At 46.4% G+C, this 12,880-nt stretch overlaps 1 protein-coding gene across 2 annotated transcripts in view; it reads left to right on the top strand.

Annotated features, from left to right (window-relative positions):
- Positions 1-12,880, top strand: part of LOC134349804 (beta-arrestin-1) — a 137,757-nt gene that overhangs the window by 113,583 nt on the left and 11,294 nt on the right. The window contains exons 12-14 of one of the 2 annotated variants that reach the window (XM_063054691.1): positions 3,284-3,367; positions 9,034-9,057; positions 11,646-11,716. In XM_063054691.1, coding sequence (XP_062910761.1) covers positions 3,284-3,367; positions 9,034-9,057; positions 11,646-11,716 — 179 coding nt within the window. The remainder of the gene's footprint in view (positions 1-3,283; positions 3,368-9,033; positions 9,058-11,645; positions 11,717-12,880) is intronic. The other variant, XM_063054692.1, reaches the window with a different exon arrangement.

The following is a 12,880-nucleotide window of genomic DNA, read 5'->3' as shown; positions in this document are numbered from 1 at the left end:
CTCACGTCTGTCATCATCAAATCAGAATTGTGCACAGCATCCTACTTACAAATACGATATCATTTCACCGGAGAGGCTACGCGCACTGCGTCGTGCCGCCATCTTCTCCTCCTGCCTTCTGGGGCACGTGCAGCACCTTGTCAAAGGCCTTCTGAAAATCCAAGTACACCTCGTCTACTACTTCTCCTTTGTCTACCCTGCTAGTAATTTCCTCAAAAATTTGAAGTAGGTTAATCAAGCAGGATTTTCCTTTCAGGAAACCATGCTGGCTTTGGCCTATCTTGTCATGTGCTCCAGGTATTCCATAATCTCATCCCTAACAATCGATTCCAACAACTTCCCAACCACTGATGTCAGGCTAACAGGTCTATAGTTTCCTTTCTGCTGCCTCCCACCCCACTTAAAAAAGCTTTTAGTATCTTCTTTGATATTAATCACCAGCTTTGTCTCATAATTCATCTTTTCCTTCCTAATGACCTTCTTAGTTGCTTCTGCAAGCTTTTTAAAGCTTCCCAATCCTCTATCTTCCCATTAACTTTGGCTTCCTTGTATGCCCTCTCTTTTGCTTTTATTTTGGCTCTGACTTCACTTGTCAGCCACGGTAGTGTCCTTCTTCCCTTTGAAAATTTCTTCTTATTTGGAATATAGCTGTCTTTCACTTCCCTCATTTTTTGCAGAAATTCCAGCCATTACTGCTCTGCTGTCCTTCCTGCTAGTGTCCCTTTGCAGTCAACGTTGGCCAGTTCCCCCCTCATGCCATTGTAATTTCCTTTATTCCACTGAAATACTGGCACATTGGAATTTAGTTTTTCTTTGTCAAATTTCAAAGTGAACTCGATCATATTGTGATCACTGTTCCCTAAGGGCTCCTTAACCCTAAGCTCCCTTATCACCTCCGGATCAATGCACAACACCCAATTCAGCACAGCTGATCCCCTAGTGGGCTCAACAACAAGCTGTTCTAAAAAGCCATCCCTTAGACATTCTACAAATTCTCTCTCTTGAGGTCCAGTACTGGCCTAGTTTTCCCAATCCACTTTCATGTTAAAATCCCCAATGATTATCATGACACTGTCTTCTGACATGCCTTTTCTATCTCCTGCTGTAATTTGAAAATCCACATCCTGGCTGCTGTTTGGAGGCCTGTATACAACTACCATTAGGGTCTTTTTACCCTTGCTATTTCTTAACTCAACCCATAGAGACTCTACACCTTCCAATCCTATGTCATCTCTTTCTAATGATTTAATATTATTTCTAATACACAGGGCCATGCCACTCCCTCTGCCTGCTATCCTATCTTTCTGATACACCGTATATCCTTGGACGTACAGCTCCCAATGGCAGCCTTTAGCCAAATTTCAATCCATTTTATTTCTTATGCTGAGTGCATTCAATTATAACACTTTCAGTTCGGTATTTGTTGCTTTCTGTTTTAACTGTACCATGCTTCTATTGCCCTGTAACTCATCCCACTGGCTGTGATTATGCCTCATCTCCTGCCTGTCCTTTCTATCATCTCTATTGCATGCTATCTTTGATTTATTTCTGTTTCCCCCTTCCTCAGCCCTATCACTCCAGTCCCCATCCCCCTGCCAAATTAGTTTAAGCACTCCCTAACAGCTCTATTAAACCTGCCTGCTAGGATATTGGATCCCTTTGGGTTCAGGTGTAACCCGTCCTTTTTGTACAGGTCATACCTCCCCCAGTGATCCAGGAACCCGAAGCCCTGCCCCCTACACCAGTCTCTCAGCCACGCATTAATATGCCTGATCATGCCCTCGTTAGCACGTGGCACAGGCAGCAATCCTGAGATTACTACCCTGGAGGTCCTGCTCTTCAGCTTCCTACCCAACTCCCTGACTTCTCTCTTCAGGACCTCTTCCTGTTTTTCTACCTATGTCATTGGTACCAACGTGTACCAAGACTTCTAGCTGCTCACCCTCTTCCTATAAAATACTCTGCACCTGATCTGAGACATCCCATACCCTGGAACCTGGGAGGCAACACACCATTTGGGTATCTCTATCAGGCTGACAGAACCTCCTGTCTGTTCCCCTCACTGAGGAATCCACTATGACTACTGCATTCTTCATCCTCTTTTCTCCCTTCTGCACCACAGAACCAAGTTCACTGCCAGAGATCCGATCGCCGTGGTCGTCCTCTGTCAGGTCATCCCCCTCAACAGCATCCAAAACGAGATAACGATTACTGAGGGGGATGGCCACAGGGGTGCTCTCTACTATTTGAGCTCTTTCCCATCCCTTCCCTGACCGTCACCCACTTATCTGACTCCTACAACCTTGGGGTGACTAACTCCTTGTAGCTCCTATCTATCTCCTGCTCACTTTCCCCAATAAGCTGTAGGTCATCAAGCTGCAGCTCCAGATCCCTAACACGGTCTCTCAGGAGCTGCATCTCGGTGCACCTGGTGCAGGTGTGGCCATCTGGGAGACTGGAGGATTCCTACATCTGACACCCAGAGCAAAGTACTAACCCTACAGACATGCTCTTTATTCCTCTCAAAAAAAAGAAAGAAAAAAAGACGAGGTCCACTCACTCTGAAAGAGCCAAAGCCCTACCACTCTGCCTCAGATCACTCCGGCAGTGACCACTCCTTTGATGGCTGGTTGAAGGAAGGGAAGAAACAGAAGCTAGAATAAAGATCTGATGCTTTTTCTGACATCTTCCCCCTTCCTTTCCAATCCTGATGAAGGGTGTCAGCCTGTAATGTTGACTCTTTAGTCCTCTCCATAGATGCTGCCTGACCTGCTGAGTTCCTCCTGCACTTTCAAGTTCAAGTCTGATTATTATTCAACTATACATGAATACCCATGAATACAGCCCAACAAAACAGCGTCCTCTGGGGCCAAGGTACAAAACACAGCACCAACAATCACACACAGTACAAGAGTGCATATAGCACATATAGCATACAGTCACACAGAAAAATATACATAGCCCAAGTCCCTGAGTGACAAGTCCTGTAAATTGAAGGTGTGTGGGTACCATCAACAAGAACACCCATGTGTTCTTGTGTGTGTTGCCGTGGATTTCCATCATCTGTAGAGTGTCTTGTGTTTAGGATATGGATAAGGTGCGGAGAAGCGGGATTAGATTAATTAAGAGTAATTGGTTTCATAAGTTTGGAACATCATGGGATGAAAGGCCTATCCTGTGCTGTACTGTCCTGTGTTCTATGTACGTTCTGTAAGACGAGCAGTTGGCTTCCCATGGTGGGGAGACACTAGTGAAAAGGAAAGTCTTTCTCTTTCTCTTTCAGACTTAGAGATGGAGCCAATAAGGAGATCCTGGGCATCATCGTATCCTATAAGGTCAAGGTGAAGCTGGTGGTTTCGCGGGGAGGGTGAGTCTGAACGTTTCGCTCCATGGTTATGAGGTTTGGATTGGTTGAATGGGAGGTAGGGATGGTGGATGTGGGCAGAAATTGGAATGCCCAGAGAAATTTCATGCAGTCAATTGATTTCCAAATTAGACTTAGAATACTAGGACGTCCCTTTAGAACAGAGATGAGGAGGAACTTCTTTAAGCATAGGGTGGTGAATCTGTGGAATTCATTGCCACAGACAGTTGTTGAGACCAAGTCACTGGGTATATATAAAGCAGAGGTTGATAGATTCTTGATTAGTCAGGGCATCAGAGGTTATGAGGAGAAGGCAGGAGAACCGGGTAGAGGGATAATAAATCAGCCATGATGGAATGGTGGAACAGTCTCAAGGGCCAAGCAGCCTTGTTCTGCTTTCTATGTCTTATGGTTTTATGGTCGTATGGCAGTACGCAGTCGCAGTCCCACTGTCCCCTCGCCTGGATGGGTTGGTTATCAGAAAGGCAATGACCACCTGATCCTGAGAAGAATTTGTTGAGCAATTTCCCTCCAGGTGAGGTAGTGTGAGACCCTACCCCGTGGAGTGGTTCCCTCCCCTTCCCCCATGGGGGCTGGAGACTTGGTTAGAGGTTCATGGTTGTGATTTCAGGGAGAGAAGGTCATGTTGGGAGAATTAGGGAGGGTGGGATCCGCTCCATTTCTACCAGCTGGGTGTTGGATGGTGACTGTGTCTGATGTGGCCCTCTGTCCCTGTTACCCAGTGACCTCTGGAAACCCTTCCCTCCACTGGGCAATGGTGCCAGAGGAACCTTGTTCTATCACTGAAAACAAGATCTAGAGGTTCCCCTGTCCCACCATTGGACGGAGACTCAGATGTTCCCTGTCGCCAACATTGAATAGTCCTGGAGGTCCTCTGTCCCACCACTGAATCATCCCATCCGTGAATTGTCTCAGAGATTCCCCTCCCACATATGGGAATGGGACAATCCACTTTAGTTGTGCGTAAAAAGAGCTACCTTTTAATCAGGACATCGATCGAGATTTCAAAGGCAGAGTTTCGCTGCAGTTTCTCTGAGTTCAGCGGCGACCAATCAGCAAGAGGCAGCGCGTAAAAGGAGTTACTGTTCAGTCAAGTCCGCGTTCAACGTTTAAAAAGCAGAGCTTCGAGCTAGTTTTCTCCGATTTGGACAATCAACGTCAGGGGTGCGTAGAAACAGCTAACTTTTAACCAGGACAGCGACAGAGATTCTGAAGGAAGAGTTTTGTGGCAGTTTCTCTGAGTTGAGGAGTGACCAATCAGCAAGAGGGATTCATTGGAAAGGGCCAATGAGAATTTACGTACAAGTGGAGTGGAGCGGCCATTCATTGGGAGTGTGCCAGTGTCTAGAGTGGCTTTGGCTCGTCTGGTTTCAGTGAGGTAAGTTGCCCTGTAAATTACTCTCTCTCTGTTCTTATCTGTTCATTCCTCGTCAGTTAGGATATAGTAGTTTAGTGAGAATGGTTCCGGGAGCAGTGTCTTGTACTGTGTGTGGGATGTGGGAAGTCAGGGGACCTCCAGTCTCCCAAATAAACACATCTGCACCAGGTGCACCGAGCTACAGCTCCTGAGAGAACATATTAAAGAGCTGGAGCTGCAGCTCGATGACCTTTGTCTCATGCAGGGAGATGTGGGAAGGTAGTCGCCCCTAGGTTGCAGGAGACAGGTAACTGTGTGACTGTCAGGAGAAGGAGGGGAAAAGCATAGAGTACACCTGTGGCCATTCCCCTCAATAATAAATATATGACTCCAGATACTGTTGGGAGGGTACGGGCCACCGTGACCAGATCTCTGGCACTGTGGCTCAGAAGAACAGAGGTGTGAAGAGGATTGCGGTGTTGATAGGAGATAAGGAGTCAGAGGAACAGAGATGAAGTTCTGTGGGTGCAGTAGAGACATCTGGATGGTATGTTGCCTCCCTGGTGCCAGGATCAGGGATGTCTCGGATCAGGTCGACGGATTCTCAAGGGCAAGGTTGAGCAGCCAAAAGTCTTGGTGCATATTGGCACCAATGACAAGTAAACAAGGTGAGGAGGTTCTGAAGAGAGATTTTAGGGAGCTAGGAAGAAAGCTGAGAAACATCGCCTCCAGGGTAGTAATTTCTGGATTGCTGCCTGTGACACGTGCCAGCAAGGGTAGGAATAGGATGATTTGGCAGGTGAATGTGTGGCTGAGGAATTGGTACAGGAGGCAGAGGTTCAAATATATGGAGCATTGGGATCTCTTCTGGGGAAGTTTGACCTATACAAAAACGATGGTTATACCTGACCCGAGGTTTCCAATATCTTTGCAGGCAGGTTGGCTAGAGTTGTTCGGGTGGGATTCAACTAATTTGGCAGCAGGATGGGACTGGAGAAGTAGTGTTGAAGATGAGGTTGTTGGTTTACAAACAGAGGCAATGTGCAGTGAGATTCCTAACAAGGAGAGCCTGATGATAGGGCAAAATTACAGTCAACGGGATGAGTTGCAACATAAAAGGTGGACAGGATCGAGGAGGGTGAATACAGGACTGAAGGTGTTATATCTGAATGTGCCCAGTATACAGAATAATGTTGATGACCTATAGCACATTTCCATCCCAAAGAGGAAGAATTATTCTAAAGGCAAAATGGCACAACCGTGGCTAACAAGAAAAGTCAAAGCCAACATAAAAGGTAAAGAGAGGGCATATAATAGAGCAAAAATGAGTGGGAAGTTAGAGGATTGGGAAGCTTTCAAATACCAACAGAAGACAATTAAAGAAGTAAAGAAGGTAAAGGTGGAATACAAAAATAAGCTAGCCAATATTAAAGAGGATACCAAAAGTTTCTTCAGAGACATAAAGAGTAAAAGAGAGGCAAAGAGTTTATCAGACTGCTGAAAAATGTTGCTGGAGAGGTAGTAATGGAGGACAAGGAAATGGTGGATGAATTGAGTAAGTATTTTGCATCGGTCTTCAATGTGGAAGACACTAGCTGAATGATGTTATTTTCAGGAGTCAGGGGGCATGAAGTGTGTGAAGGTACCATTACTAGAAAGAAGGTTCTTGGGAAATTGACAGGTCTGAAGGTAGATAAGTCACCTGAATCAGATGGTGTACACCCCAGAGTTCTGAAAGAGCTACAGGCATTAGTAATGAACTTTCTAGAATCACTAGATTCTGAAATGGTTCTGGAAGACTGAAACATTGAAAATGTCACTGCCGTCTTCAAGAAGGGAGAGAGCAGAAGAAAGGAAACTATAGGCCAGTTAGTCTTACCACAGAGATTGGGAAGATGTTGGAGTCGATTGTTAAGGATCTGGTTTCAGGGTACTTGGAGGCACATGATAAAATAGCCCATAGACAGTATGATTTCCTCAAAGGAAAATCTTGCCTGACAAATCTGTTGGAATGTTTTGAAGAAATAACAAGCAGGATAGACAAAGGAGAATCAGTTGATGTTGTGTACTTGGATTTTCAGAAGGCCTTTGACAAGGTACCACACACGAGGCTACTGAACAAGGTACAAGCCCATAGTATTGCAGGGAAGATTCTAGCATGGATAAAGCAGTGGCTGATTGGCAGGAGACAAAGAGTGTGAATAAAGGGAGCCTTTTCGGGTTGGCTGCCAGTGACTAGTGGTGTTCCACAGAGGTCAGTGCTGGGACCAATTCTTTTTACATTACATGTCAATGATTTGGATGATGGAATTGATGGCTTTGTTGCAAAGTTTGCAGACAATATGAAGATAGCTGTAGGGGCAGGTAGTTTGAGGAAGTAGAAAGGCTACAGGAGGACTTATACAGATTAGGAGAATGGGCAAAGAAGTGGCAGGAGGAATATAGAGTCAGGAAGTGTATGATGCACTTTGGTAGAAGCAATGAAAGGGTTGACTATTTTCTAAATGGAGAGGAAGTACCAAAATCTGAAGTGCAAGGGGACTTGGGAGTCCTTGTGCAAGGTTCCCTAAAGGTTCATTTGCAAGTTGAGTCTGTGGAGAGGAAGCCAAATGCAATGTTAGCAGTCTTTTCAAGAGGACTAGAATATAAAGGCGAGGATGTAATGTTGAGACTTTATAAAGCACTGGTGAGGCCCCACTTGGAGTATTGTGAGCAGTTTTGGGTCCCTTATCATAGAAAGGATGTGCTGAAACTGGAGCGGGTTCAAAGGAGGTTCACGAAACTGATTCCAGGATTAAATGGCTTGTCATATGAAAAGCGTTTGGTGTCTCTAGGCCTGTATTCACTGGAATTCAGTAGAATGAGGATGACCTCATTGAAACCTATCAATGGTGAAAGGCCTTGGTAGAGTGGATGTGGAGAGGATGTTTCCTATGGTGGGAGAGTCCAAGACCAAGGACACAGCTTCAGAACTTTTAACTGTTTAACTTTTAACGGGGCACCCTTTTAGAATGGAAATGAGGAGGAATTTCTTCAGACAGAGAGTGGTGAATCTGTGGAATTCTTTGCCACAGGCAGCTGTGGAGATCAGGTCTTTATGTATATTTAAGGCAAAGTTTGATAAGTTATTGACTGGTCAGGGAATGAGGGGATACGGGGAGAAGGCTGGAGACTGGGGCTGAGTGGAAAATTGGATCAGCCATGATGAAATGCTGGCAGACTCAATAGGCCAACAGGGTAAATTCTGCTCCTATATCTTATGGTCTTATGAATCATCCCGGAGGTTCCCCTTCCATCCGTGAATCATCCCAGAACTTCCCCTGCTTCCATCACTGAATCTTCCCAGAAGTTTCCCTGTCCCATCACTAGACACTGGTATAGGGATTTCTCTGTCCCATCAGAAAACCATATCCTCCCCGTTTTCCCAGAAGATTTCATGTCCTATTTAATTTTTACAATCCTCAGCCTTATCAAATCCCATTGGCCCATAAGAGCATAAGACATAGGAACAGAATTAGGCCAGATGGCCCATTAAGTTTGCTCCAATTCCATCATGGATGGTTGATATACCCTCTCAAACCCATTCTCCTGTCTTCTCTCCTTAACCTTTGACCACCTGACTAATCAACCTCCACTTTAAGTACACCCAATAACTTGTTCTCCAGAGCCACCTGCGGCTATGAATTCGACAGATTCACTACCCCCCCCCCACCCCCGGCTAAAGAAACGTCTAAAAGAATGTCTCTCTATTCTGAGTCTGTGCCCTCTGGTCCTAGACTCCCGCACTGTAGGAAACATCCTCCCCACATCCTCTCAATACCTGATAGGTTTCCGTGAGATCCCCCCTCATTCTTCTAAACAGTGAGTACAGGCCCAGAGCCATCAAACACTCCTCATATGTTAACCCTTTCATTGGGGGAGCCATTCTCATTCACCGCTTCCCTGGACTTTCTCCAACGCCAGCTCATCCTTCTTAGACAACGGCCCAAAACGGCTCACAATGCTCCCAGTACGCTCTAACCAATTCCGTATTGGATCCGTTGATTACATGCCTCCGTAGTTCTGTGGTGTGGAGAGGTCTACCTTTGATTGTTCCAGGCCACCCATTATCCAGAGACCTGGGGGCCGGGTGTGTCACTGGTTGATGTTCAGCGATGGGGTGGTCTTCGTGGAGGCAGTGGTGGAGCTGTGTTCTTGCATTCCATGTCTAGATTAACCCTGATGGTGACTTGTTGATCAAATCTCTCTCTCTCTCTCTCTCTCTCCCTCACTCTTTGTTTTCTGGTGTCAGCATCTTGGGAGACCTTGCCACAAGGTAAACAGCAAAGCTTTTGGCCGCGGCAGCTAAACAACACGAGACATTTCACCCCATTGTGCATGTTCCATCCTCTCTGGCAATGCATGCAATGCGATGTAGAGAAACCATGGCTGCTGATGAATGCTGTCATCTCCTTAACAGCAGAAGTGATCCACCGTGGGTGGAGTGGGGTCCGTCCCACCCACAGACATAAACCCCATCCCCGAGAGACTGCCCACAGCAGCTGTCCCTTCAGTCCTCTCCAGCACAACCACTCCAAAAAAATATTCTTCTCTCTTTGAAACGTGACTTCCTTTCTGGAATGAAGGCCAGCATTTTATTGTCCCTCCCGAACTGGCCTTCGAGAAGATGGGGGTGAACCTCTGCAGTCCTGGTGAAGATGCGCCCCCCCCACCCCCCTGCCACAGTGCTGTTGTACCAGGATTTAGACCCGGAGACAGTGAGGGAACGGTGATGTATTTCCAAGTATCACCAGTGTGTGGCTGGGAGGGGAACCTACGGGTGGCGGTGTTCCCCCGTCCCTCTGGGTGGGAGGAGCGGTGGGTTTGGGAGTAGCTCTGGTGAGTATCTGCGGTGCATTCTGTAGATGATGCACACTGCAGCCACCCTGTGTTACCCACAGAACGCTGGAAGAACTCAGCAGGTCAGCGCCGGGCCGAGATCCTTCCATCCGGACCGGAAAGGAAGGGGAAGGATAATGGGATGCACAGAAGAGAAAATCTGCCGACGCTGGAAATCTGAGCAACGCACACAAAATGCTGGAGGAACTCAGCAGGCCAGGCAGCATCTATGGAGAGGAATAAAACCCTTCAATAGGTTCCTCTGGCATTCTGTGTATGTTGCTCTGGATTTCCAGCATCTGCAGAATCTCTTGTGTTTATGGGTGTTGAATCTGTGGAATTAATTCCCACAGCTGGCAGTGGAGGCCAAGTCATTGGGTCTATTTAAATCAGAGTTGGATAGGCTGTTGATGGGTAAGGGAGTTAAGTGTTACAGGGAGAAGGTGGGAGAAAGGAGTTGAAAATATCCAGCATGATCAATTCAGTGGCAGAGTGGACTCGATCAGAGGAAGTACAGCAGGGATGAAGAGACTCTTAGATAGGCATGAAAAACGGAGGAAGTTGGGCTACGTAGTGGGGGGGCAAGGGTCAGATTGATGATGGAATAGGTTGAAAGGTCAGCACAGTATTGTGGGCCGAAGGGCCATTTCTGTTCTATGTTCTGTGAATAGGCCACCAGACCTCTTGGGCCTCCCCAGCTCATTTGATATGATCATTTCCCTGCCTTCTCAGTGACTCTCTCATTCCTCCCGTCAGCCATCAGATTTCATGAACGCATGAACAATATCTCATTATTCCGTTTAATGCATCTGTTTTGTAGCCTTTTATGCCTTTGCAATGTATTGCTACTACAAAGCAACAAATTTAACGTATAGGACAGTGATAATAACCTGGTTCTGATATCCCTGTGCGTGGTTGTCCACTCTTGCTCTCTCCTCCCACTCTCACTCCGTCTGTCTCTCTGGATCTACCTTCTTCCTGTGTATACGTGGGTTTCCTCCGGGTGCTCTGGTTTCCTCCCACAGTCCAAAGGCATATGGCTTAGTAGGTTAATTGGTCATTGTAAATCGTCCTGTGATCAGGCTGGGGTTAAATCAGTGGGTTGCTTGGTGGTACAGCTTGTTGGGTGGGGAAGGCCTGTTCAGCGTTGTGTATCTAAATAAATAAATTAATCTTTCCTGTCTATGTCCCTGTCCTAGTGTCACTGTAGTTGTACCCATTTCTACCACATTCTCCAGCAGCTCACCACCCTCTATGGGGAAAATGTCTCCATTTTAAATCTTTCCCCTCTCACCGTAAACCCAAATCTTCTAGGTCTGGGCTCCCATACATTGGGAAAATCACTGGCCGTTCACCTTATTGATATCCCTCTCTAGAAGGTCACCCCCTCAGACTCCTACACTCGAGGGGAGACAGTCCCAGCCTCTCCAGGTTCATCACACCCTTCCTGTGGGTTGGCCAACCAGAACTACACTCAGTACTCTGAGCGCAACCTCACCAGTGATTTGTACAATGTAATCCTTTGTCTTTGTTTTTAAGATTTCCTTTCTTTTCCTCTCTCATCTTCTCCATTTTCTCTATCTCTGTCTTTCTCTTTCCCCATCTCTGTCTGTCTCTCTTTCGCTCTCGGTATCTCTGTCTGTCTCTGTCTCTGTCCGTCTCTCTCTCTCTCTCACACTCTGTCTCTCGGTCTATTTCTATCTCCTCTTATCTTTCTGTCTCTCTCTCCGTCTCTTCCTCTCTCTGTTTCTCTCTCTCTCTCTCTCTCTCTCTCTCTCTCTATCTCTCTATCTCTCTCCTCTCTTCTTTCTCTCTCTCAAGAAGGGTTGCTTTGTCAGTTCCACGAGGAGACCACTCCCCCCGCCCTTCACCATCCATCAGGAATAAGGAGGTGGAGGTGAGGGAGGTGGAGATGGTTGACAAAGAGGTTTCAGCACCTGAACGATCTGGTGTGAGGAGGAAAAGGAGAGGTGGGGTTTACAAAAACGGTTCAGTACTCTAATGATCTGCCTCTCCACCTTCCAGTGACGTGGTTGTGGAGCTTCCTTTCACCCTGATGCATGCCAAACCAGACGACGAGACACTTAGCAGAGAAGGTAAGAGATTCCAGAGAAGGAAATGGGAATCACTGTTGGAAAAAAATCTCCCAATGGCTGAAACAAAGTTAGATGGAACACAAAACTGCACAGCACGCAAACAAGACCTTTGGCCCATCATGTCTCTGATAATCATGGTGCCAGTCTGTGAGAAGCACAGATAAGGTAGGCCATCAGTGTCATTTCCCCAGGTTAGAGATGTCACTCACGAGGAGGCTTGGCTTTATGGTGAGAGGGGAAAAGTTTAAAGGAATAGTCAATTGAGTTTGAGTGAGATTAGAACTGGAGGCCAGAGGTGGAATTGACCCGATGGGCTGAATGGCCAAATTCTGTTCTATCCCGTGTGGTTAAGGATAAAAGGTGAACTATTTAAGGGGAACCTGAACTCAGAGGGCGGTGAGAGTGAGTGTGGAACGAGCCGCCAGAGCAAGTAGTGGATTCAGGTTTGATTGCAACATTTAAGAGAAGTTTGGATAAGTACATGGATGAGAGATGGCCTAGGTGCAGGTCTTTGGTACAGTTTAGTATGGACTAGATGGGCTGAACGGTCTCTTTCTGTGCTAGAGTGCTCTATGACTCCATGTATGGGACAGGTTTCTACACAGAGGGTGGTGGGTGACTGGAATGGGTTGCCAGGGGGAATAATGCTGGAAGTATATACAACAGCAATCACACTCATACAGAGACATGGACACCAGAGATTCTGCAGATGCTGAAGATCCAGTACACCACTTACAAAATGCTGGATGAACTCTTAATGAATGAAAAACACCAGTCCAAAATGTCGGCTGTTTATTCCCCTCCATAGATGCGGACCGACCTACTGAGTTCCTCCAGCACTTTCAACAGACCCCTTACTAAATGGTATTGGTCCATGGCATGAAAATGGTTGTGAACCCCTGCTATGGACAGTCATATGAACAGACAGGGAGTGGAGGGGTATTGTTCATGTGCAGGCAAATGGGATTAGTTTGGCATCATGGTCAGCATAGACATTGTGGGCTGAGTGGCCTGTTTCTCTGCTAACTTTGAAATCTAAAACTCCATCAATTAAAGTTAAACCAGCACAATCTTATCACCCTCTTGAGTCACTGGACTCAAAAAGAGAAAGTTCAAAGTAAATTTATTACTGAAGTATGTGTATATCCATCATATACAATCTTG

This window comes from Mobula hypostoma, chromosome 7, assembly GCF_963921235.1.
Source record: "Mobula hypostoma chromosome 7, sMobHyp1.1, whole genome shotgun sequence".
In the NCBI taxonomy this organism is placed as follows: Eukaryota; Metazoa; Chordata; class Chondrichthyes; order Myliobatiformes; family Myliobatidae; genus Mobula; species Mobula hypostoma.
The sequence above is the reverse complement of the archived record's forward strand: the minus strand, read 5'-3'. Positions and strand labels throughout refer to the sequence as shown.